Source organism: Cydia pomonella, chromosome 1, assembly GCF_033807575.1.
Source record: "Cydia pomonella isolate Wapato2018A chromosome 1, ilCydPomo1, whole genome shotgun sequence".
Lineage (NCBI taxonomy): Eukaryota > Metazoa > Arthropoda > Insecta > Lepidoptera > Tortricidae > Cydia > Cydia pomonella.
Genome location: NC_084703.1, coordinates 13,065,510 through 13,092,501, shown reverse-complemented (window position 1 = coordinate 13,092,501; position 26,992 = coordinate 13,065,510). Strand labels below are relative to the sequence as shown.

Genomic DNA, 26,992 nt, shown 5'->3' with positions numbered 1-26,992 from the left:
CTTATGAGATCTTATACTAAACGTAGGTAAGTAGATTATTGATAATTGTGTTATATTGGGTTAACTGGAGCTTTTAAGGTCCTATTGCATAGTCTTTTAATCATAAAAGTCATGATATATCTATAATCCTCCTAGTAAAAAAGGATAGTTGTATTTCTTTAACCTGTGCCAGAATTTCCAACAACTCATCGTTGGACAAGAAGAAAAATCTAGGGAACGCAACACGTTTGGTTTCCAAATACGCCTCCAGGCACTTCATGATCTGGTCCAGCATTTCATTGTTTCGCACAAACTCCTCGTAGAGTTTCGGTTGAGTAGCAGCTGGCATAGCCAATGGGACCTACGCAAACTTAACAGATTATTGCGAATCACATTTAATGAGGATTTATGTCTAAAAGATATTTAATTTTAACCTATGTACAATGTGTTCAGTAGTCAAAACTAACGACAAATGAGTTTTTTATGTTATTTTTGAATTGATACAAGCTTTTATTGTTAACTGTATTTTCCTTTAGACAGGCAACAAGTACTCGTGGAGACAATTAAAAAAACCCAAACACAATTACGTTAGGTAGTTTAATCACAGAGTTCCTAAGGCTACTTCCTGTCGCCCTGTCATTATATTGCATGTCATCTTATTTACATATGTACCGTTGTAAATCTTCAGCTTCAGCGGAAACCGCGAAGCGGGTCAAATATTAATACAAGATTTGATCACAGACAGACAAACAACGGGATAGTTGAAAATAAATAAAATCTTGTAATAAACTAGGAGTTTTACCGCAGTAAAAGCAGCTAGAGCAGGCGAAGTGTTCAAAAACACATGTTCTTATAACTTTTAACAATAATATAGGCTAAATAATTTTGAACAACTCTACCGAATACTTTGTGATAAGGTATACCCAGGTAAGACCGAACTATTTTTCGTTGAGATGGAAGGGCATCACAAAAAAAATTATTACTTATTTCTCACCAACTTCTACCTCCGAATATTTAATTCAAATTAGAAGCTAACAAAGAAGAAAATAAACTTTATCACACTTTTTTTTTAAACGTTTGTTACACACGACTGACAAGACTGAGCGGTTACTAGGTACAATATGGCAAGAGGGGCGGGATGAAATGGCGTCACACATTGCTTGTGATGTAAAATAACCGCTATTTTGGTGGCAATTGTGACCTTAACCTCCATCCGATCTTAACCGGGTATACCTTACTAACTGTGCAACATTATTGTGTTGTTGTTTATTCTAATTTTTAATTATTTTTGTATACGAGTAGGTGCTAACATAGTCTAAGGAATTGTAACTAACATTTTTCTTTATGAGCCTAAAATTTTTTGTATACGAGTAGGTGCTAACATAGTCTAAGGAATTGTAACTAACATTTTTCTTTATGAGCCTAAAATAAACGGATATTTAATTTATTGCTTATTAGCAATACTGTTATTCGCTTCTAGATTACCTATCATCAATTTAGCTTACCTTGGCAGTTTTACGCATAATGTCTTTCCAGGATTTGTCGACAATAGTGAACAGTCTCGTTTCATTGGGAAGTTGTCTTTGTATATCGGGGGCGGAGAAGATTACCTCCAAATAAATCCATGTTTGTTGGCATGCGAACCATTCTTCCTATTAACGTAAATTCGAATTATAAGTTAGTGCGAACAATATACAGTATCTATTTTTGATATAACCACAAACCTAAACTAGACGCAGGTTTAAGTGCTATAAAACAATTCTGAATGTTTTTCTAAATTTAGGTTTAACCACCAGAGCATAATTATTTTTTGAATTTTTTCGAGCGGCAATGTATTTCGTACATCATCACGGTCACTTGTGACAGTTGTGACGTCGTCACGTCATTGAGTGCGACGTTTTGAGTTAAAACAGTATAGTGAATACAACAACAATATAGTTGCTTGCTGAATTATTTTATATGGAAAAATAAAAATCGTCATTTTTTTATAAAACGTATGAAAGTGTGTTCATTACAGCCTAAACGAACTACCATTTGATTATGTGGTCGTATTAAAAATACACGCTGTATTTAATCAATGTAAAACATAACTAGATAGTGGTTCCACCTTTAGCCCATAAATCGACACAAAACACAGAAGGTCCTACTTCAAATCTCGGCACTCAATAGGTAGCTGTAATAATTCTGGTTAGGAAAAAATACAAAGGGTTAACTACCGACCTTCCTTTATTACCACAGTTAACGACTGACCACACCGAAATTTTGATGAACAACGCCAACCCAGACACATTAAAAGTATTATTTTATTATTAATAACTATGGTAAATGCCCAATATGAAGAGGGGCAAAATTTCAAAACTCACCCTTGACCGGTTTTTATTTTTATTATTCAGAATAAAACGCCGGGACTTACCAATGTTTTCGCGAATAATTCCAAATTCTTGGCCCATTCTTCGACTCTACTTTTTATAGGACCACAACTCCTTGAACTCAGGATAGTACTGACGTGGATGTTACTCTCGTCCACAGCAGCTTGGATTTCCTCTAAACCGCCGAGAACGAATACGTCGCGTGCATCCTTGTGTAGCAGCACAGGCAGTTCCAGGCATTGCCATATGTCTTCCACCTATAATTAAATCACAGAATAAGATAAAACACAATTAAAATTTGCTTTATTTTATTATTTTAATAAAATACAGTGGATACTGTCTTAATATTAAATACAACGTCCCACAAAACTATTTATAGGACTTTTTTGTAGGACCACCATCATCAGGTACATATTTCTTATTACGCCAGCACTTCAATCTTAAATATGACTAATGTCCCTTCGGATCCTAATTTGCGATAATATGTATGGAGAAGTATTGTCGTTTCCCCAACAAGGGTATAGTATGCTCTAGGGCTTATTTAGTAAAACGTTCATCAAAGTGTCATTCAAAGAAAGGCTAAAAATAAAGGACGGTTATTCCCTCCTATAGCTGCAAAAGTACTTATTTATAAATTGCTACTAATAGAAATCATTAATTATCATAAACTATATGAATGCGTGTGTCCTGACATGAATCAGTCAGTCCATCAAGGCATAGCCGAAACTGCGAAAGCTAGAAAATTGAAATTTGATCAAAAGGTAAGAAGCGATTTTGATAAATTCAATCCCTGAGGGGGTCAAAAAAAAGGGTTTAACTTTTGTATGGAATTTAAGTTTTATTTTAAGCTAGGAACTTGAAACTTCGTGAAAAGGTATTACTTAAAGTCGCATACTTAATTAGTAAGTTATGATAAATGACATTTAATGAGACCTGTTTTTATTTTTATTGTTTATTTTAATTATCTATTAATTTATTATTCTTTTAATTTAATTTTATTAATAATTTTAAATTATGTGCGTCCAATTTTATAATGTAAATATTTGAGTGTGATATGAGCGAAAGTTGGAAATGAATTTTTTTATTATTATTATTAAGATAGAAGGAAAGTAATTTCAGTGTTTTTGGAAATTGTTCCTTTTTTATTACATATTTTTTGTACAAAGCGTTCTGCTTGCTGTTGGTCGCTGGGTGGTACGGGACAATGGTCTTATGTACAATACCATTATTGGTTAATGTGAATTAATTGTCTACCAGTGTTGGCCGAACGTTAATTGCAATTGACCATTAACCATTACAAATTGAACCGTGAACCGTAAACTGTAACGGACGGTTACAGTTTACGGTTCAATTTGTAATGGTTACAGGTTAATGGTCAATTGCATCAACGTTTCGGCCAACACTGATGTCTAATCCGAAAGGGGATGAATTTTTGTGTGAGGACAAAGTTTTATTTTAAGCTAGGAATTTGAATTTTTATGAAAGTGTATTATATTAAAATATATTTAAAAATAATAAAAATAATTTCAGTGTTTTTGGAAATTCATCCCCTAAGGAGGTTAAAAAGGGGATTAAAGTTTGTATAAGCATCAAGTTTTATATCAAGTTAGAACTTGAAACTTCGTAATAAGACATTTTCATTAAATACGAAAAAAGTAATTTCAGCGTTTATGAAAATTCTTCCCCTAGTAGGGTTAAAAAGGGGCCGAAAGTTTGTGACGGAAACGATTTGAGTAGGGACCTGAAATTAGTAAGAAGAGAAAATATTAGAAAGTACAAAAAATTAATTTAGTGCTTCTGAAATTTCAGCCCCTAATAGGGTTAAAAAGGGGTTCAAAGTGTATTTCGGGATAAATCCACGCGGACGAAGTCGTGGGCAACAGTTAAGTTACCAATAAACTCGGCATTATCTAACAGAGTACCTACCTTCTTAAGTAAAGCTTCAAGCCCGGCCTCCGAGCTAGCCTGGCCAGCCACCTCCATGAGTTCCTCGGGGTACTGGAATGCTTTCCATTCTTCTAGTATACTTAACGTAATAACAATATCTGGAGTGATCCGAATTTTCAATATCTCCTCAATTTTGACCCAATGGCGTGGTTTAAGCGCAGGGTTGCGAAGGTAAGTCATCACTGGCAGCTAAAACGATAAGTGTTAAAATTGGTTTCTGTATTCAAAAGTACATAGGTACGTACATAGTAGGTTATGTACAGAATGAAAAAGCAGTTGTTTGTTTCATAACTTTAATCATCTACGGTATTCGTCTAGTCGCCCTCTTTTTTAAAGGTGGAAGTGAAAGTACGAAAATATACCCGTATATTAAGTTCAGAACGCAGTTGTGAACTTTGTAAGCCGAGGCACATAAAACCTAACAGTATCTTTTCAATAAATTATGTTTTTGTAAGTTAACCTTTTCCTTTATTATATCTATTCTCGCTTTACAAGTCGGAAGAATTTTATTAGGAGGTAAGCCCTTATCCAGTTGATTGAAAATTTTTCCATAGTTGATTGTTGTATTTTGCACATCGTCGATGTTGATCGTGTTAAACGGCTGTTCATACCTATAATCAAACAAGTAATACGCAATATGATTAACATTCCATCAGATGTGAAAGAGCGATGTAGGAATTTATATATATGAGAATTGAGATCTAGCACAATCGGAAAAGAACAAACCTCGACCCTCTATTACCAACGTGTCAACCAGACATTTCACCCAGTTGGACGGTAAGTATTTTTTTTCCCAAGCGTTAATCTGGTTTGTCGGTTAGTAGTAGGCTTTCCTGAGCCACACCCTGGTTCTAAGGTTGGTACTTTATTTTTCTTAACTAACCACCAAGCTGGCAACTAGGTGGTCAGATAGTATTTTTTTCCTAATTAGCCAATTTATTTACCACCACTAACTGACCACCTGATCGGTATGCCTGGTTGGTCTGCTGCGAAAAATGTTCTAACTGACCACCTGATCGGCATGCCTGGTTGGTCTGCTGCGAAAAATTAACTAATTAGGAAAAAAATACTAACTGACCACCTAGTTGCCAGCTTGGTGGTTAGTTAAGAAAAAAAGTACCAACCTTACAACCAGGGTGTGGGTCAGGAAAGCCTACTACTAACCGACAAACCAGATTAACGCTTGGGAAAAAAAAATACTTACCGTCCAACTGGGTGAAATGTCTGGTTGACACGTTGGTAATAGAGGACCTCGACATCTCTTGGACAGTCCTGAAATTTGGTATGTTAATTAACGGCTCCTTATTCATGCCCATGTCATTTGACATTTGAGGACCTCCAGGAATCGCAGCCATCTTGGAAAATGTGTACCGTCCTGGAGAAATTCGCGTTTTACTCTAAATCTTACCTTATCTAGGACAATATGGTTTAAGACATTAAAGCTTATTAAATTCTAGACAAAAAGTTACAGATATCTTTGCGAATAGAATACATCTTGCTATAGAAAATACTTGCTGAATCTAGGTTTAGCGCTTATACACTTCCAGGGGACATTCTTTTATAGGAAACTCGGAGGAAGATTAATTCCACTTTTGTGTTTACATTTGTACTAATATTAAAATTTTACTTGACTGCAATTTCACCAGAAAGTGGGGTTATTTATGGGTTGAAATACTGATGATTCAGTACACCCTGTAGCTTAGGATACTGGCCGGATTTAAAAACGCGAATTTCTCCAGGATGGTACGCATTTTCCAAGACGGCTGCAATTCCTGGAGGTCCTCATATGTCAAATGGTGTGGACATTAAAAGGGGGCCCTTCATTTACATACATACCAAATTTCAGGACTGTTCCAGAGATTTCGAGGTTTATTCTATTCCGATTGTGGTAATCCTTAACATCCCTATAAGAAATATACTTAGGTAATAGATGATAAAAAGAACGCACAATTGTGTGAAACATTCGTTCCATTCCTTAGAGGATTTCCATAATAACTGTCTGAGTTTGACATCATTTATAGCTTCATCGAGTTGCTCCATCCTTGCTGGCGGAATCTGGAAAATATAAGGTTCGGTTCTCTATTGCTGTTTACTTAGTTGGATAGCATCAACTAAGACAATTTTGTTCTTCGAATATGACGGCTAAGCGAGATAGCGCTCGCTTTTCGGCTCCGTACATTATAGGGAGCGTGCATGAACTGTAGGAGGCAGCACAGGAGCCGTCAGATTTTTGGCGCGAGGAGTAAAATCTGATGTTTATTGTGCCGATGTAGCCCACAAGATGGCAGAATCTACTATGCACAAGAAAACACGTGACGTGTAAATGTACATGTATATGGTTCCGATTCAGGCCACAAGATGGCAGACCCTCCAACGCGCACGGTCCCTATACGGTAACTCTGACAGTTTTAACCGTGGCAGAAGTTATGACAGTTAACGTTAGACAATTGCCAATATTGACAACATTCAATTTTTTCAAGTGTTATGTATGAGGAAACCTGCATACATCTGCGAAGAAATTCAAAGGTGTATGTGAAGTCCTCAATCCGCATTGGGCAAGCGTGGGGACTATAGCCCGAGCCCTCTCGCACATGAGAGGAGGCCTGTGTCCAGCAGTGGGACGTATATATGTATTATGTATCAAAAGAAAATTAAATTCGAAGATGTACAATGCACTTTTCATTTAAAAATATCAAATCTAAAAGTAGCGAATTCCAGAGGGTCGTACGTGTAGTATGACGCCATTACTACGGCTGAAAAGCTAAAAGAATATAATATAAAAAAATATTTCATTAACAACAACTAAAAAAGCGGCCAAGTGCGAGTCGGACTCGCGCATGAAGGGTTCCGTACCATTTATGACGTATTAAAAAAAAATTACTTACTAGATCTTGTTCAACATTTTACCACTTTGGACACACATTTTACCAATTTGGAAGTGTCTCTCGCGCAAACTATTCAGTTTAGAAAAAAATGATATTAGAAACCTCAACATCATTTTTGAAGACCTATCCGTAGATAGCCCACACGTATGGGTTTGATGAAAAAATTTTTTTTTTAATTATTTTATGACCAATTAAAAAAACTACTTTTTAGATCTCGTTCGCACCAATTTTCGGTGGAAGTTTGCATGGAAATGTATATCATATATATTTTTTAGATTTTTCATTCTGTTATTTTAGAAGTTACAGGGGGGGGGGGGACACTTTTATTTACTTTGGAAGTGTCTCTCGCGCAAACTATTCAGTTTAGAAAAAAATGATATTAGGAACCTAAATATCATTTTTGAAGACCTATCCATAGATACCCCACACGTATGGGTTAGATGAAAAAAATTTTTTTTTTTTTTTAATTTAAGACTTATTAAAAAAAAACTACTTACTAGATCTCGTTCAAACTAATTTTCGGTGGAAGTTTGCATGACAATGTATATCATATATTTTTTTTTAGATTTTTCATTCTGTTATTTTAGAAGTTACGGGGGGGGGGGGGGGACACACATTTTACCACTTTGGAAGTGTCTCTCGCGCAAACTATTCAGTTTAGAAAAAAATGATATTAGAAACCTAACTATCATTTTTGAAGACCTATCCATAGATACCCCACACGTATGGGTTTGATGAAAAAAAATTTTTTGAGTTTCAGTTCTAAGTATGGAGAACCCCCAAAATTTATTGTGGCTGTGACATAATCGGACAGACAGACGGACATGAAGAATCTATAAGGTTCCGTTTTTTGCCAATTGGCTACGGAACCCTAAAAAGAGAATATATTATTGAAATAAAGAGCCCACGAAGAAACCTACAACACAGAAACGTGACAAATGATTCAATGACAACCAGACGAGGCTTCCCGTTTACACTTTTTTGCGATTTTGTAAGAAATTTATCGGAAAAAACTTACTTATTACAGTAGGAAGCATATTTACTGAAATAGTTTTTCGATTTAGTCCACTTTACAAATTTTGATATGTTGCCAATTCAGTGACCACAAAACATGTGAGTCAGTACAGAGCCATCGGTTTTGGCTGTCAAACTTGAGGTACGCTAATCTCCGATTTTACGTAAGTATCTTAGACTTTGCCTCTCTAGGTATAATAACTCTTTTTCCTACTCCTCTACTGTTATCTGTCATTTATGCATTCATTAACACGAATATAAGAACATACAGAAAAGGTTTCAAGAAAAGTCTATATTGTCTATTCCTCATAAAAGCTCTTGTGCTTTTAATCGCTATAACGTTACTGCGATTAATGGCTACCAACCTAACAAAACCAAAACGAATACAGTTTTAAACTAAGTGCATTGCTGCCAACTTACAAAATATTCATTTGGTTGCATAGTAAAAATAATTACTTCATAAGTCAGAAACACGCATGTGACACCCGTAATATAGCAACACCCATAGACTACGAAGACCGCTTAGCGTTGCTTGTTAGTCTCCATAGGCTACGGTGGCCAAAATTGGGAAAAAACTGTCCAAAAATTTAATTTAGCAAGTACCAGGGCCTCATGAGTTACGAGATGTCGCTGACCGGCCGGCCGCGGCGGGGCGGGCTGGGCGCGTAACAAGGTATGCTCGCGCGTCTTGGCTATATACTTTTGCTTTGTTTACCTAAATTAAGATTTATTTTTGTTGACTCGTAGGAAAAATATTGTATGCAACGTTGTATAAGTAGGTCAAAAAATGCTCGTGGCGTATTCCTTTACAATGTTAGCCTACGCCTTCGGCTCCGGCTCACATTGTAACTCACGCCACTCGCCTTTTTTGACCCTTCTTATACAACTGTTGCATAAAATACTATAATAGCATCTAAATTGTTTATCTCTAGTATAGGTACCTGTTTAAAACCTTACCTTGAAAATTTTTTGCCACTCTCGAATTTGTTTGTCTCTTGCAGTACAGGCAGCTAGTTTTTCGGTGAGGTCATCGAGTACTTCCATTACTTTCTCCATGTCAGAATTAATGTCGTATAACCACGGTTGCTATAAAAAATATATGAATTAGATGTCTTTATAGGTATGTAAAACCGAAAATTATGGGTAGAACATACTCTCCTTGCAACTTTGTCAGCGTGAATGTGATTTAAAGGAATGTTGTACTTCCGTTCTTACTTGATTCCGTGGTTTATTATATATTGTTTTGTGTCGCTGTGTTACTTTCGTTTGACATATTGATAAAAGAGATGCAAATGCCGGGAAGAATGATTCCGGAACAGAGAATATCTAATTATATTTTATTTGTATATCTTGTAGGTAGTTGCGCTCTCTCGGAAGGGTCTAAGGTTCCTTGACATGAAGCTGAGTGGAGACCATTTCAGCTTCATGTCACTATGTCAGGGTTATTAGCTAAGTTTAAATTAAGTGTTTTTTTAATAAAGCTTATTCTTCTCTAATATTAGCTGTTTTTGAATACCAACAAGTAACATCGAACATTAAACAGATAAACTTTAAACCGTTGTAATCTTTGTTTGAATTATAATAACATAGTTATTACCGCGACTTCATCTCTAAGTTTGTTCACATCTAGCATGAGTTCCATTATATCCTTCCCGATCTGGCTGGCGAACATGCCCGCTAATTTGTTTCGTGCTTCTACTTTCAGGTCCACGTTTTGTCGCAATGTTACGAGCGTCGCACTTAACCCTTAAAATGATAATATATTCACGTTTTCAATAGTTATGATTTCAAATAGACATATGCACTGTCTGCGTTATGCACACTTTGAATAATAGCGAAATTCTTACCTAGATATTCAGTCATATCATCAGCTGGGATTGGGATGTTGAACTCTCCCATGAGGTCGTACAACTCACGGAGGTACTCCAGACGCTCTTCTAGGTACGCCAACCTGCCTTCCAAGGTGTCAAGCATGAAGTTGAACTCGACAAGCTCAGCTGCAGTCTCTGGCTCCTTTGAGATATCTTCAGTAATACTATCGGCTCCAGCTAATATTTCGTCAATAGCTGCACGACCGATGCTGTAATAAGATTAATGAATATTCTACCTGTGCATCGAAATTTGTATCAGTACTTAGGTATTATTAATCATTTAACTTACTCTGGAGTTGTAACACTGACCACTTCGAAAAGTCTTCGTGGCTGAGGCCTAAATTGCTCTTGGAATGGAGACAAGCATAAAAATATCAACCCCAGTGGTTGGTAACTGACGACATCTTCTATGAGCTCCATCTGTTTATTAAGCCTGTCAGCAAGTTTTCTAAATGCTTCGAGATCTCGTTCATTCTTTATTATATCTGTATCCATTTCAATTGCTTCCTTGAAGTTACCCATAAAAGGTAGCATTCGCTGAAGGAATTTCCCAACGTTGACGTAAGCAGATCGAATGGAATTGGGGATAAAAGCGATATCAGCCAACATCTCCTTGTCTTGGTTCATTAAGAAATACAAATTTGGCGCAACTCCTGCTGACCATTCTACTTGCTTGCCCATTATTGTGGGCTGGACAAATATTTGCAAGGTTTCCTCATTCAAGTAATTGTGAAAAGTTCGAACACATTCATCCCACCAGTTAGTAATTTTTTCAAGATGTTTGAACACAACATCTTCACTTGGATTGAGCTCAAAATCGCCGTTTGGCAAAATATAAGCATCCACTTGAAACAACGCCCACTAAAACATAGTTTAATCGAAGTTGGTAAAGGTATGTACTTATATTAGAAAAAAGGAATTTGATGCCTCAATAGATTCCGATAGGTACAAGTAATTAAATATCACGACCAATAAGAGCCCTATTAAGACAATGTCGCTTTAAAATTGGCTCAGCCGGATATGTTAAGATTATGTACTTTACATATACACACCTTACATGTATTGGTTACTCTTGGTATAACCTCTAGGACTTCATCCACCTCGCTGCCCATTAACCGGTCTTCACTAGGTGTAAACTCAACATGGATTCGGAGCATACTTGCCATCATGTGATTAGATCTCTTAGTCAGACGATACAGCATGTAGTTAGTCATATAGTCAGCTAACATTATAAAGCTGCAACATTTTTATAAGGCCGATTGTAACTTAAAAATAGTGTGTAGAATCTACATCTACGTGTAACGTGATTTCCATTATCTACACTGTAGATAATGGAAATCACGTTACACGTGGTACGAGTTGCTCCTTCGGAACAAGTGCCTCAACGACCTCTGTTCGGTCAATAAATATGATCCACAATCAAAAAGCGGAAGTGCACCTTCATATGTAATACTTAGAGCAAGCGAAACTACCCTTACTCTCTTTATTTATAATAGGGTAAAGGCACTCAACCTACTAGGGAAACTTGTTCCAACTGAGAACAATAGTTGTTGTTTACCAAGCGAGTCGTTCGCAATATTTCCTTTTGTTCGCTTTTTCCGTGTATGACATGCCGCCCGTGGGTTTGCCTCTGATAATTTGGAACGGGGGTATATTCCTATCGTCGTATACGAAGCCTTGCAAGTAGAGAGCAGCATGACATGCCTGGGTTAAAATGTCCAATACAACTGCTCTGAATTCTAGTAGTTTCCCTCTTATATACTCGAGTCTTTGCATCTGTCAAACAGTATTCAGTATTTATTTCTTGGGAACCATGGTACATATTTAGTTCTTATACATATCATATGGTATCACATGGGACCCTGAATAAGGTATAGCAAATATCAGATATTCTAACTCTCTTAAATATCTGAAAATACTTAATATTATTATTAAATAGTACAATCTTTAAACAGCTTAAACTAATAACATTAGATTATACTTAACGAGATAGTAGGTACGAGTATTATATATGTATGTGCATTACGTGACAGTGTGCCATATGGGTCTGAAAGTTACGATTTTTTCTCTTCTCTATGAATTCTGCTATTGAATAGTATGCTTTTTTTATTAAATGATGCTTCAACTTTGTTTCAAATAAATGGTAATGTTCCTCTTATTTGATTAAACTAGGGATATTGTTGTAAATTTGTATGGATGTGTAGTATGGGCCTTTTTTGAAAATATCAACTTTTTGTTCCGGTAGTATTAAATCAAGTTTACGGCGGGGGTTTTTATTGAATTTGAACAAGTGGATATTTTTACCAACAAAATTACCGGATTCTAAAATGCAAATTGACGGAAAAGTTAAAACTCAGAATAATCTAATAAAATGTGGTTTGCAGCTACTTGTCTGTTTAATATTGACTATTATTCGGATGCACTTTTTCTGCATGACAAAGGCATCATGTGCATCAGTACTATGTCCCCACAATAAAACACCATAGCGTAATAATGAATGCGCATAACTGTAGTAACTATTGATTAGAGAGAATTTTATATGAGTTTACAGTTACACTTTATTCTGGTACCGATTTACTTTCACCACAGCGTAACTTTTACGAGTCAACAGCGCAGAGGCTTTTTAAGACAAGTTTGATGTCATGACACACAACAGTGGATAATATAGATACATAAGTAAAATACATTTTTTTGACAATATTAGTTTGAGCCAGGGATCGGAAACCGGTATTTTTTGTATGGGAACGAAAACGGTATTTTTTCGTTCTTTGTTAATTACTTCATTTCTAATTACCTAGGCAATCTAATAATACGAAGTCGTTATCTGAAAACACAACTGAGCCCTACATTTAGAGTATAAAATAAACCGAAATATATGGTTATTTCGATGTTTTTGCAAAAAACCGGTTCCGATCCCTGGTTTGAGCATTTTTCACATTTCATCTGCATCTTGTGCATATACTACTTGTTTACGTTAAGTTTAGCTTATAGCAACCATCGTAGAATTTAGTGTTAAATTACTTAACTGGTAAAATGTAACATAGCTGATAAAATATTTAGTATTTAATACATTTTGGTAGAATAATTGTAACACTCCAACTTCCATATTGTGTTTTTCATATCACATGCAGATGGATGACGATTCTTACCTCACCGTTATACAGTTTATAACTAGTACGGGAGGTAAAGGACAGCATTCAGTGCAAAGGATGTTAATGACAACTTAAGTGATGAATCACAAATCAGATTGTTAAGAATGATAAAACATTAGTTACCTAATTATAAGGTTATTCAATTCATGTTGATACATTCGATGTCGGGATGGTAATCTCTTAATACCTACGCATAATAATATATTGATAGTGTTGACGGCAACGAATGTAGCAACCTAATATATCTTTACGAAATAAAGATTTATTTATTATTTATATTACTTATTTATGTTAATACACCAGCTAGAACCTATTTACGGGTACAAATCTACAAACAGATACCCGTAAATCAGTCCCAGCTGGCGTAGGGGCTATTGTAAATACAGTGGAGAAGATTGGTCATGGAGTTGTAGTTTGGCTGGTCAAAAGATTGGGCTAGTGCTGAAAGATCCGGACACCTGCCATAACAATGTTTCTACGCGTTAACGAGGCAGGCGGTGACTCGCCGCTAACTAAACGGGGCCCCTGAAACTGCCGTCGTAAAGACGCTGTGGAGCAACACCGGTGTGGGCTTAGGGGTGTCGAGATCGAGAGGTGTGCGCCGCTTTCTACCCAGTGCTGTTAACAGCCACTGTGCCAACTCTCGTCTCATGCATCTTTCAGTTCCACCGTGCTTATCTAATTTATGTCTAAACTAGTTCACATTATCGCTGAAACCAGGCCTTCTGGGAGTTTTCTTCAAGTCCTCACTACTCGGTATTACTAGTAATTAATTACTAATTCCCTACAAAAAATATCCCTACTTAGTAATTTCATGGTGTGCTTAATGCTAAATGGTGGGCTTAATAGCAATGTAAACAACGTAATGTTATGACTTATGAAATTTGTCACTGTCAATATAACTTTTTTGAGGTTCCAGTCAGCAAATACAAAGAGTTTAAATTTTAAAATTTGATTAAGTAATCTCTAAATTTGGCTATGAGTTTGTGACAATTCAATGTTATCATAAGTCTCGGTAAATTCGAGTTAAAAAATTAACTCGTTTTAACAAAATACGTTTACAGATTTTTGAATATTACGTACGAGTGTTTATACTAAATGTACAGAGTAATAATTAATAAACACATTAAACACATAGGTCTTTCTAATTACGACTTATGAATCACATGTATGTAAGTATCGTTATCCGAGTACCCACAAATCCCACAATACAAGCGTTCTTGAGCTTACTGTGGGGCTTAGTCAATTTATGAACGAATGTCCTATAATATTATTTATTTAAAATTAAGCATTGGAATAAAAGTATGATATTACGGTAACAGTGGCATAATACTTCATTAGGTAGATACATACACGGTGTAACATAGGAAACCGAAAGTTTTTAAAACTACGCACTTCTGCGGCCAAAAGAAGGAAGCAACAATAAATGAGTTTAGGTTATAGTATTTCGCCAATAAAAAAAATATTTTTGGTTTTTTTTTTCAATTTTTGAATGTGTTTACTCGTACATGTACAGAAAAAGTTAATGGTAAAACTGGCACTAAAAATGAAATTTTTACGATTTATTCTTGTAAAACCTAGTTTTTGCAAGGTTATTTGTGACTTTTTGACATATATCAATAAGGATATTTAGACTACGCCTCATAATGCCATCATTTCTATCAAAAAATCGTTTTGCACTAAGTTACATTAAAAATATTTTGTTTATTGCTATTAACTCTGAAAATAGGCGAAATGCAGAAAAGTTTATATGACATTTTAGTCTCTAAAGATCAGGAATTCACTGTTAAAATCTTTCGGTTTCCTCATATTACACCGTTTATAAGCATTGTTGGCGCTATAGACACGACAGCTCTGCTGAAAACACTTTATTAAAGGTTCATTGCGTTTAAAGGGTTAATAAGCACTTACAGCATACATTAAATTATATAGATAACATTTTATTGCACTTACCTCAACTTCAAGGAAGTAGAAAAAAGCAGTGTCCATGTCGCGAGATATATCTGCGAAACTTTTCATGTACATATCACAGCACATGGCCTGAATGTTGAGAAGAGCTTTACCGAGTACCGGTGTTAAAGTAAATAATTCTTTAGCCAGTTTATTTCGTGTCTTATTATATTTTCTGAATAATATGGATTTTCTCCAGACATAAAAGGCTTTCCAATAGCGGTAAACACGGAAAAACTTTATCTGTGGAGTAACAGTTTAAAGTAGGTAACACGAATAAAGTCAGAAAGTCGCTTTTTCATAAATGTGGCTTGGGGCTTGGCAGAGCAAAAATACACCGTGTTTTTTTATTTCCGTTAATTTCAAGGGAGCAGTCCTGAGCTTAAATTAAGTGATTTTCTCAAATCACACCGGTATTCTAATTAACTCCATTTCGGAGATAATCAATAATTTATTTGTATGTAGGTATGTATAAACGTAACGTATAAACGTATGTATAAAAATATTTTTGACGACCGGTTTGGCCTAGTGGGTAGTGACCCTGCCTACGAAGCTGATGGTCCCGGGTTCAAATCCTGGTAAGGGCATTTATTCGTGTGATGAGCATGGATATTTGTTCCTGAGTCATGGGTGTTTTCTATGTATTTAAGTATTTATACATATTTATATATTATATATATCGTTGTCTAAGTACCCTCAATACAAGCCTTATTGAGCTTACTGTGGGACTTAGTCAATTTGTGTAATAATGTCCTATAATATTTATTTATTTATTTATAAACTCTTTATTGTACAAAATACAAAATATAAATATAGCACAGGATAAGCAGTACAAAGGCGAACTTATCTTATTATCTTATTATTTTTATCTTGAAAGGCCTTCACGAGCGTATACACTTGCCTTAGGGCCTGTTTACATATTGACTAGTGTTTAGAGCGAGTTTATACATTTGCTACTAAACCTAAGTACTACTATTTAGGACGATTGATGTTCGAAATGACATTGATATGTGACAGTTTTCAATTGCTTGGTTGAATTAAATGTAATGCCCGTGTTACAACAACGCTATGCATAGGCGAGTTATTAAATGTTGCATAATAACATTTAATAACTCTAAAAAAAAATATTTTTTTGTTTTTTTTTGGAATATTGAACTATGCGAATTAGTCTCCTAAATGCATACCCCGGAGTTAACTGAATTCAATAAAAACACGGTGTATAAAAAATAAGTACGGTACCTATTTTAATTAAAATAGTAGACATATTACTTCTTCTTGTTAAGCGTTTAAGCCAAATACAATTTTCTGAAATGCTTAATTATTTTTTATCCTGGAAGTAATCCAAAATCAAAGGTTGTAGCGCACCAAAAAGCTCAACATCAGACTAGCGCCAGCACCACATCTCGGCTGGTGGTCAACTAGGTGTTAACCTTACGTAATCACACAACGGAAGCGCTCAACACCTCGCAGATGTAGGCACATCGCGCTTGCGGCTGGGCGACAGAGACAGAGCGCCTGTGTGACAGCGCAGCGGAGCCTAGAGGGAAATCTAAATTTGTAGAACTCCAGCTCCAGCCGTTATAACGCGACTCTGCGCTTCAAAATTTTCAGTCTTTTAAAGTTTTTTATTATTAAAAGCCCTCATGACAAGTATTATTTCCCGTAAGTTTTAGCTTCTTATCTCTGTAATTTTCTGAGATATGTTTTTTTTGGATTTTATTTTATACCTATCACATTAAATAGTATAATTAGCAGAGATGGGCATTTCGTAATTGATTCCTGATTTCATGATTACTCGAAATTACTTTTGGAATCTGATTACCGGTTCCCAGATTACTTTGTAATCTGACTAGCTGATTACTAAGTACAATTACATTTGAGGAATCTGGAATCATCTGTTGGAATATTAAAATTACTAGTAATTGGGAACCAGTGTAGATTCCTTATTACATGAATGGATTACTTGATTCCTTTCAGATTACTTCAAAATATATTTTGTTATACATAAAGCTATATTTCTGACTACAGACGTAAAGTATATTTCGATTTACTATATAGATGCATCTTATTTGTATCCAGTGTGCAGATTTCGAAAATTATGCCCATTTGAAATCCAAAATGGCCATCATTTTCGAAATCTGTATTCCCTAAAACCTATAAAACGACATCCATGACGATTTTTATGGCATACTGCATGGCCGCCATCTTGGATTCCAAAATGGGCATCATTTTTCGAAATCTCCACTCCTGAAAACCTATAAAACGATATCCATGACGATTTTTATCACGTAGTGCACGGCCGCCATCTTGGATTCCAAAATAATCATTATTTTACAGTAATTATAGAGTTTCACACATAAAATGTATTTGTCTTCTGGGATAAAAACGAAGGAAATTATTTTGACATTAAGTAATTGTAATTTAGTCTGGATAATATTACGTAATCAGATTACTCGAGTAATTGATTACCGAGGAATCACGATTACACTTGTAGTTAGATATATTCAATTCCGAAGGAATCAATTACGCAAGTAATCGGCGGGATTGACTACAGTAATTTAGATTACCAAAGGAATCGATCACTAAGGAATCATGATTACTGTAATGTAATATGTAATTTCATTCCAAAAGTAATTGATTATGCCCAACTCTGATAATTAGTATATCAATGTAACTTATGATATTCGGATAAACAACAATTCTGCAGGTTTTATATAGTTTTTTTCTGAGAAAAGAAAAACTGTCCGAGGTAGAACAGCTTTCCCTACTGCAGATACGGTACATATTAATAATAAAATTAGACGTAATATAATATACAAAAAAAATGATCACTCAGCACCCTACTAAGAATTTATTTTAAGAATGCGGGTCAAAAAGTTTATTAAAAGGCGTTGTCCCCACATTAAATTCATGGGATGGGAGCTCTGGTATGCATGTGCCAAATGGATAAACTGTACATCGATTTGCGGTTTTTCTTTGGAATTGGGTTCGTACGCCGTCCACTATACTGAGCGGGTCAGATTAAGGTGGTGCCGATCTGGTGCCGAGCTTTTCAGTGAGCGACGACCTTTAGACAAGACTAGAAGAAATAGGTAATAAAGTAGGTACTTAAAATCCACAGCAACATATTTTTTTACTGTCTGTCCTGCAACTTATGATTCAATTCTACGCTATGGTTAGCGTGTCAAATGTGATCAGATTCTCTTACGTCTGTAAGTTGAACGAATATAGTGTACTCCTGTTCCCACGCAGGAAGAGCTGTGAACTGCAATTCGTTGGTGAAATGCGTGACTCCGCAAGGGCTGATCGTCAGATAGTTCTTTTTGTCAATTTCTTCATAAGGGACCACGCTAAATCAAATATATATCATTAATATTGATCAAATGATCACACTGGGATTTTTTTTTGTTTTCTAACTAAACAAAAATATTTTTTTACCTACAAAAAAAAACTGGCTTAAGAGCAATTCCTAGCTGAGCAACTTTTCAAATCTCGAATTTTTGAAGCTATGTTTCTGTCGCGCTGCGGTGGGCGGGAGCGAGAGCTATCTAAGTGTGAGTGCGCGCACACAGATGCGAGACGCGAGCGCTCACTCATTGCGCGCCGTTCCGTTGACATTGCCGGCGAGCCGGCCGGAATTCATCCTGCGCTGCCCGATGCAAGTTGTTTTTGATGTTATCACATAATATTGTTTTTAATTATTATATTATACTGTATCTATTAATTACTATTTAAATAAAGACTGCAAAAAAGAATGATGTCCATGCTTCGGCCGTCGTACCTATCCGTGACAATAAGTTGGGTGTGATCATGGTGTGTTTTGAAATTTTGTAAGAAGGTATGGGTAACCTACAATCTAAATAGTAGTAGTAGTACGATGGGGCTAAACTTGTGCCGTCTTATTGAAGACGGTATCGCAATGACAATCTGGGTAAGGTATGTTGGGATAATGCAGGACAATTTTGGAACCAATCGAGAGAACTCGCGATTTTTTTTTCTAGATCGTGTCAGATTCTTGAAGTACGGAGCAAATCGTTAAATAATAACCGTAGATTCGGCCTGAATTTCGGTAATCTTCAATATATAAAGGTTTTAGTTTTGTACATGCGTAAAGATGAGACATACTTTTTTTAGAGTAACGAGTGTTTTGCCATCAAGGGCTAACATCGGATGGTGAATAAAAGTTGCTTTTAATGGAGAGAGAATAAGGTATCACAAAGAAATAGGTCCGGTGTTTAGCCTTCTCCTACGCATATAAATAGGGTTGTTTCCATCTACAAATCTTAGGGCAGAATTTTATCCCAATAAATTCTTTTGGACTAAAAGAACATGTTAAACTATTTTTAGGGGACCTGTAATGACCATATTTTTGTAAATATTGAATTTAAAATGTCTTTTGGCACACGTCATGTGACCAAACTCGAAACGTCATTGGAGATTCTGATGACGTCACAACTCTCGGATTGACACTGTTGACAGTTAGGCGATAAACTACAAATGACAAATGTCAGTTGACAGTTAATATCTTCTACGTGTGTATGTAGTTATGTGTCAAACCGTAAACTGTGTCGTCACACAATTTTCAACGAGCGTTTTGGGCGTGAAAGCATCTGTCCAAATATGTTTTGTTGATTTAACATATTTAAAACCGTTTTTAGTATAAAAATTGAATTTCAGGGCAACTTTTAGTTAATATAGAACGTAATACAAGTGTTTCAAAAAATTGGAAACAACCCTATTGCAGCCAACAATACAAACTTAAAAGTTGTCATCGAATGTTCTATTTTTCGTATTTTTGTATCCGATCTTCACCCTGATACAAAAATTTGGTAAAATTGTGGCTCTCAAACTTTGATACTTATGTCATAAGGCAATTTGATAAGTAAACAATGTGCTAACAATTGCGATTTTGACGGTAAAATATTGCAATTATATATATAGTTGACATACAATCTTTTTTTGGATAAAATGTAAGGATCGTATGCAAAGAGTAAAGTCAATATATAGGAAAAGAGGCTCTCTTGAAGCATTTTAAGGAAACTAATTTCGAAGTGCTATCTCTATTTTGTATCCGAAACTAACTATATATGTGTGCGTTCACATCTACATATGCATCCGTATGTGTAGGTACTTTCGTACTACATAATCTGTGACTTGAGTCTCAGTCTGACCTAGAACTCTTTCATGTGCTCATAACTGACTTGCCTGGTTCTCAACTGAGCGTTTCTTTTTTGACCTTAATATTCAACTGGACGTGAATTCAAGATATTCCAAAGATAAAGTAAGGCCAGGTATAGTGTATATATATAATTCCTGGTAATTTCGTCTCGCTCTCTAGCTCCGTAAACAATTAGCTCCGGATATTCTTTAAAATAAACACATGAGTAATGATGTCGTTATTCGGTTTCTTCTTGTGCTAATGAATTTCAGGCATAGGGTGTATGTCTTGTCTACACACGTACTTCCATAGATGCACTCTATCTCGTCTTACTTCGAGAATCAAATTGCACAAACCTTTCAGAGTTTCATCGGATATGTTTGTCGTAAACAAAATTAAAATAATCACCGCTTGTTTTCATCTGATGATGATGATGGTATTGTCTTCTTATCTTCGAAAATATCTAAACCTCTCTGCATTGTCTTGACAACTTTAAAATTTTTAAACCTCCAGGTTTTGTAACGTTGGAACTATTGGGATTATAATTTCTCTATTTGAATATGACTCGTGTTTAATGCTTGCTCCGACTTTACTAATGCTCTGCACTTTAAAATTAATAGAGGAATAATAAGTTCATATCAATCATATCTGTTTAAAATTTTTTTGACAGTAAACATCAGTTGCTAGGTAACAACATTATGAATAAAGATAAGTCTTGCTCTTGACATACGAGGTATATGCAACCTTCTTAATGTTGTATTCATGCCTTTAAATTTTATCAATCTTTATATCTTTAAGTGATATCTGGTAATGTAGTTTGCATAATCGGAAGTCAGCTTTACGCAAAAGTATGTTATCGGATCCCATTAATAGAAGTCGCCGCCATCTTTACTAATGTTAACTACATTTCTGAGTGTCGCCCCCCTGATCGTATGTTACTATTACTTAATTCCTTTTTGAAAGTTGAAACAAAATTTAAATTTTGAAACTTTTAGGTCCTGTATTTTTAATCATTTCCATATAGTATTTAAATATTCATTTTATTGCGAAAAATTGCTTATTTGCTATCTATTTTACTAGATTTTGTTATAAAATTCAACATGTATAATCATCCCTATACAATACAAATATTCTTTATTACACGCCACAATAAAAGAAAACAATACAAAAGAAAACAGAAACATAAGCAAACACAGGTAAACAACATCGGTCTAATCGCTAAAAAGCAATCTCCAGGCAACCTTTGGGTAGCGGAAATTAAAAAAATGTCAGTAAGTAGGTGTAGTACATACATATACATACAAAATAGACTGCTAAAATGTTTTCCTTTTGATTCACCGTCGCGTTGGTACTGGGTAATAATAACGGCATGAAAGTGTGATCCAGAAAACAATAAATGTGATAATTAAGTAGGTAAGTAGGTAAATTGAACAAAATTGAAAGTTTGAAAATCACTGCTGTTTTTAAATGGATAAAGATCGTATTGTTTCTTTCCGATCTTTACCTGGAAGGGTCAAAATCGGATATCAGTCTACAGCAATCCTAGGTCTGTTTTTGATTGGATTGTTTTATAAATAAACATCTAAAACGAAATTGTACATTAACACAATTTCATCACAATACACAAAATAAATTACAGGGCGAAGATCGGATACACGAAATTTACCTTGCTCTATGTGATTGCGCATAGCACAAGCCCGACATCCCTGAGCGGCGCGAGGGCAGTCGAGGCAATGAAATGGCGTCTCGTTGCCAACATTAAAAAATAAAGCCAAATTAGGGAGAAATGAATTTGCTACGTTCTTCACCCACATCCGGTATTAACCCAACATACCTTAATCGTTGAACCGCGGCATTTCAAAATGGCCCTTATTTTGATATCGGCTAGCCGTAATGTAAATTTGCTATCTAGTGGTTTACTTGTGACGCACAAGTGTGAGCAATGCAAGACAATCAAATTGTTAATGGGTAGTTATGATGTTTTAATCAAAATAAGCAGGTTATACCTATTATCCTACTTAGCTTTATTTACAGGCCTTTAATAGTAAACATTACTAAACATAAGCACTACATGACCTGCAATGTAAAAAAAAATACAAAAAAACGGTTTGAAGTGACAGGCCATTACGGGTACATTTTAGAATAGAATAGAATATAAATCTTTATTGCGAAACCATGGTACATAATGAAAACACATGGCACCCTTTTCTTAGAACTACGTGGTATTTTGGTTATATTACGGCGATCGACTGTTGGTTGTTGGTGTATTTTTTTCTCATTTTAACCATTAACATGTTATACCCTCTCACTCACTCACTATTCCTTCTGTGTACGTATATTTAGAAACTGTCTCCGCCTCTAATTCGTGCGATAAGAACAACTGCAGCTCGGACTGAAATTCACACGCAAAAAACTCAAAAATCGAGGTTTCGCTCTCGACTGTTTCCTCCTCCAAAACGCAATCAATCTTTATGAAATTTTGGAAACTGCAAGAGGAAGAAATAATCTATGCCGCTATGTTTTGATTTTTTGGATATTTTTTGTCATATTTGTATACTGTGCCTTTTTTACAGCCAATTCAATTGAGCCGTTTTTGCGATTTTCGAGGCGCTGTATCTTTCTTCAAAATAAAATAATACAAAAAAGCAAAACATAGCGGCACAGATATTGATGATATTGATCTTATTTGAAAAAATCACTGCTCTAGGTTAAAAATCCAGGGAGGAATCAGTCGAGAGCGTTTGTATGGAAAAATCGCAACTAGGAATTCCTCTTAAGCATGTGCCAATAGGCCCTTGAATATAATGACACATAACGAGCAAAAGGGCGTTGGTACTTCGCAGCACTTGTACGTCTTTTTACTACGAACACCTAAGTACCTAGATGACTCCCCGAAAACTTAAAAATGGCCTGTGGCCATGTTGGCTACAGTTTTAAGTAAAAATCTTTACAAAGTTTTTTTTTATGTTTTATGGTTTATAGTCAACTTGGAACTCTTATAGTTTTGTCATGCATGTCCGATTCCGTTCCGTTCGTTCGCGGCTTTGCTCCGCGATAACTAGGGCTAGAAAGCTTTTGGCATGGATACATAAATCATGCATAACAGCATGGCGACAGAAATGCATGGCGGTAAAATAAAAACATTTATTTTTTCGCTTTAACCCAATGGTGTAGGGTATCGTTGGATAGGTACTTAAAAACGAATACGGGTCGCCAACAACCATTTTTGATAAAGTGAATATTTTTAAAACAAAAGCTGAACAAGTACTTTCAATGAAAACTATAGCGAACTTGATCGGTCCAGCCGTTTTTGAATTATTGCAAAGAGCAATAGCTGCGCATATATTTTAAATGTAAACTGTATTAATAATTAATTATGTTTTATTATAATTCAAATTGTTTGAAATGTGACATACTATAATATATTTATAAATACTTGACATGTATAATAACATTACTTTTACCAATAAATGTCTGATTCTGATTCTGATTCTTCTCTTCTTAGTAAAAAGAGGTACAAAACGCTGTAAAGGTACACCCTTATGCTTATAAAGTACATGATACTTACCAATAGCCCCAGTTTAGCTTATTCTGTCAGATTGGTACCTATGGAACCCGACATGCTGTTGGCCGATTTTTTTTCATATTATACGGGCCTATGGTTCAAAAGTTATTGGCACATTTTATTTCATTCGGAGAAATTACTAGGAGAAACAGTAACTAATGTGAAAGATGCATTTTATCCACATGTGGGGCAAAGTAATCAGATGCAAATTTTGAGTTGTTTGATGTTTCCTTATGTTAGCTAGTAGAATTTACCTTTACATGATGATATGGAATCATAAATGTTTTATTACGTTCATTTGGATTTGATTTAGTTAGTTTTTAGGGTTCCGTAGCCAAATGGCAAAAAACGGAACCCTTATAGATTTTTTTTAATGGTATTTCATAGTTAGTGTTTTTCTGGCATTGGTGTGGTGAAAATTTTTGTGTTTCACTCGGAGGCAAAGTTTGTTTAACCCCCGTGCCTTGAAACCCTTGCAACGTTCAAAATTCCACTTCTTGATGTTTCACTTGCCCGGGTATAAATATTAACACGAGCAATAACTATTAGAGCAAAAATTGTATTATTACAAAAATAAATATACTTACTTTAGGTAGTATGGTGTAAAATACACATTTTCAGGGTGGACTGCGTATATCATGTAAAGGAACCCACATTCCGGGTTATTTCTTACATAGTCGATGACTTCCTTTTGGGACCTGACTACAGGTTTTACCTTTAAAGGGTCTTTAGTTTTGCCCGTCTCCTGGTCTACCTGAACATCTGCTTCCTTTATTTTAAGCGATTTCTTTCTTTTACCTATATTACCAAGAAAATTAGTTGTATATGTGTTGAAAAAAAAAAATTACTTGTACCTTTACACAAATCACACAAACAACGACAGAAATTTTAAAAAGATTATTATTAGGAAGATTAAAGTTTTTTTTTTCTAGTCAACTTGAAATGTATCTTGCAGCATCAAGAAGCACGTAAAATGACTTAATACCTATCATCTCATTTCAAAACAAGCCCGTTACACATTTTGGCACGTAGGTATTAAACTTACTGATAGTGTCATCTAAGTTGATAGGTTCCAATTGTAATGTAGTTTGTTTCCTTTCTCTCTTAAATCTTTCTTCTTGGGCTTCAGCAAAACCAGTCTGCAATCAATACCATAAACAATTACTTAGGTATTCTGTATCCAATTCAATCATGAAGTATTTAAATTCAATGAATCGCCAAGATTTACCAAAGGTTGTGGCTCTTTCTTCACATATTCTATTTTATCCAATAATTTTCTATGTGGCAGATGAAATGGTATATCACGAGGCTTTCTGAAAAATATAGATGTTTATATGTACTTACGAGTAGGTACAGGCTTCACTAAGAATTCTGAAAATACACCCTAATTTTGTTAAGTTAAACTGTAAAAATTTTGTTCGTTACAATCGTTACCTCTGACAGTTCTGACCTTCCAGTTTAAAGGGTCCCTAAAATACGCCTTATTGGGGTTAATCCCGGTTCCCCACGATGTTTTCCTTCATCTAAAAGCGTCTGGTAAATATAAATGGTATTACGTACGTACCTACATAAAAGACCGAGATACTCGTGCAAACCGGGCCGGGGTTCGAACCCATAATCTCCGGTTTGAAAGTCGCACGCCTTACCGCTAGGATGCGAACACTTAACGGACAGTAAAACTGTATAGGTACCAGTACTTACTGTTTCCATTTCCACCATTCCTTATAAGGAAAAATCAGATCTAGTTAAAATATTAGGTACCATTTAGACCATGATGACGTCGTTGAGAAGGACGCCTCAAAATCAAGCCTAACCAAAGGTTAGAGGTTCTTATACAATTTACTTGGCAAAGCAAATGTAGCACTGCATTATCACTACCATTTGTATACACGTTAAAAATTCCGATAGCGCGAGGTCGTATGGTATAACCCTCGAGGATCAATATTTAGTGTTAAAAGTTAGTGCAGCAGACCTCCCCTTCAAAAAAGTCTTAGTCTTAGACCTGAGACTGAGACTCCAGCGAAAAACGAAAATCGAAATTTCTTTATTTGCCGCTCTATCGCTGTTTAATATTAGAGCGATAGGGAGGCAGATAAGGAATTTCCGATTTTTATTTCCAGAAGACCACATATTTAAGTAATATAATTATGCGCGTGCAATAGAGATAGCAAAAGGCTGGTCAATGTACTAAAATCTATCTGAAAAGCGTCTCTTCTTTATATCAAAAACTTTATACCGTCAACTGGGGTGAATAGGGGTGGCAGGGGTGAGTAGGGAGAAAACATGAAATGAGATTTACCTGTCATTTGCTTAAAAACTAAACACAAATTGTATCATACAAAATATACTTTTTAAGAAATGATCAGGTAAAGCTTATTCATCCCGGTTGACGCGCCTTCATTTAAAATCTTAGCTCATGTCATGAACTTTAATCACAAATTGATACCATATATAATATGACTAATTAGACTATTAAATAAATAACGCTCCATATGTGAGTAACATTAATGTTGAGAAAATATACCTTGTATACATTGTGGGAGCTCGGCGAACATTCCTTTGTATAGTTTCAATAGCGGGTAAAGTTGTTACATTTGTATGTATTGAACGTTTTCCATCTCCGTTCAACATATTTTGCGACATAAATGGCAGATTCCTATTAAACTAACAAATAAATACGTTTTCAGTAAAATAATGCGTATACTAAAAGTATTTCAACACATTATTTTTACAACTCGTTTTCTTTAAGTAGACGTAATCAATAACTAACAAAATATAATAGGTATTGCAGTTGTTTACAAGTTGCAATTAGCAACCGGGTATTTTCATAAAATCGATGTACGAGGAGTGAAACTTCAAAACAATGTTTGAATTTTGCGATTTTTTTGCAATATTGTTTATGGTATGGTTCTTCTCAATCAAAAATCAAAGAATCAAATTTAATAGAGGTGTAATATAATAATTTGGTGGTTTTGATTTGAGTGATATGATTGCAATGCATCACTTTCGTTTGCTAAATAAAGAAAAGAGATGCAAAACGAACAATACTGAGGGCCTAACGCGAGCACCGAAATTCGTAAATCAGAGTAAAAGAGAAAGATG

At 35.3% G+C, this 26,992-nt stretch overlaps 1 protein-coding gene and 1 long non-coding RNA gene across 3 annotated transcripts in view; one reads left to right on the top strand and one right to left on the bottom strand.

The window, feature by feature from the left end:
- Positions 1-8,676, top strand: part of LOC133515692 (uncharacterized) — a 41,764-nt gene extending 33,088 nt beyond the window's left edge. Inside the window, exon 2 of the long non-coding RNA XR_009799061.1 lies at positions 8,021-8,676. This is a non-coding gene — a long non-coding RNA (uncharacterized LOC133515692). The remainder of the gene's footprint in view (positions 1-8,020) is intronic.
- The window catches only part of LOC133515644 (dynein axonemal heavy chain 6), a 101,559-nt gene extending 74,894 nt beyond the window's left edge, over positions 1-26,665 (bottom strand). Inside the window, exons 1-18 of one of the 2 annotated variants that reach the window (XM_061848218.1) lie at positions 26,415-26,665; positions 25,119-25,203; positions 24,936-25,029; positions 24,478-24,688; positions 18,376-18,517; positions 15,171-15,410; positions 11,624-11,841; positions 11,118-11,301; positions 10,355-10,926; positions 10,042-10,274; positions 9,792-9,940; positions 9,152-9,280; positions 6,244-6,350; positions 4,756-4,906; positions 4,275-4,484; positions 2,393-2,605; positions 1,485-1,631; positions 164-340 (exon numbers count right to left, since the gene is read on the bottom strand). In XM_061848218.1, coding sequence (XP_061704202.1) covers positions 164-340; positions 1,485-1,631; positions 2,393-2,605; positions 4,275-4,484; positions 4,756-4,906; positions 6,244-6,350; positions 9,152-9,280; positions 9,792-9,940; positions 10,042-10,274; positions 10,355-10,926; positions 11,118-11,301; positions 11,624-11,841; positions 15,171-15,410; positions 18,376-18,517; positions 24,478-24,688; positions 24,936-25,029; positions 25,119-25,203; positions 26,415-26,533 — 3,381 coding nt within the window. In that variant the 5' untranslated portion in view covers positions 26,534-26,665. Of the gene's footprint in view, positions 1-163; positions 341-1,484; positions 1,632-2,392; positions 2,606-4,274; positions 4,485-4,755; positions 4,907-6,243; positions 6,351-9,151; positions 9,281-9,791; positions 9,941-10,041; positions 10,275-10,354; positions 10,927-11,117; positions 11,302-11,623; positions 11,842-13,340; positions 14,346-15,170; positions 15,411-18,375; positions 18,518-24,477; positions 24,689-24,935; positions 25,030-25,118; positions 25,204-26,414 lie in introns of those variants that run through there. The other variant, XM_061848224.1, reaches the window with a different exon arrangement.
- Between the last annotated feature and the right edge of the window lie 327 nt (positions 26,666-26,992).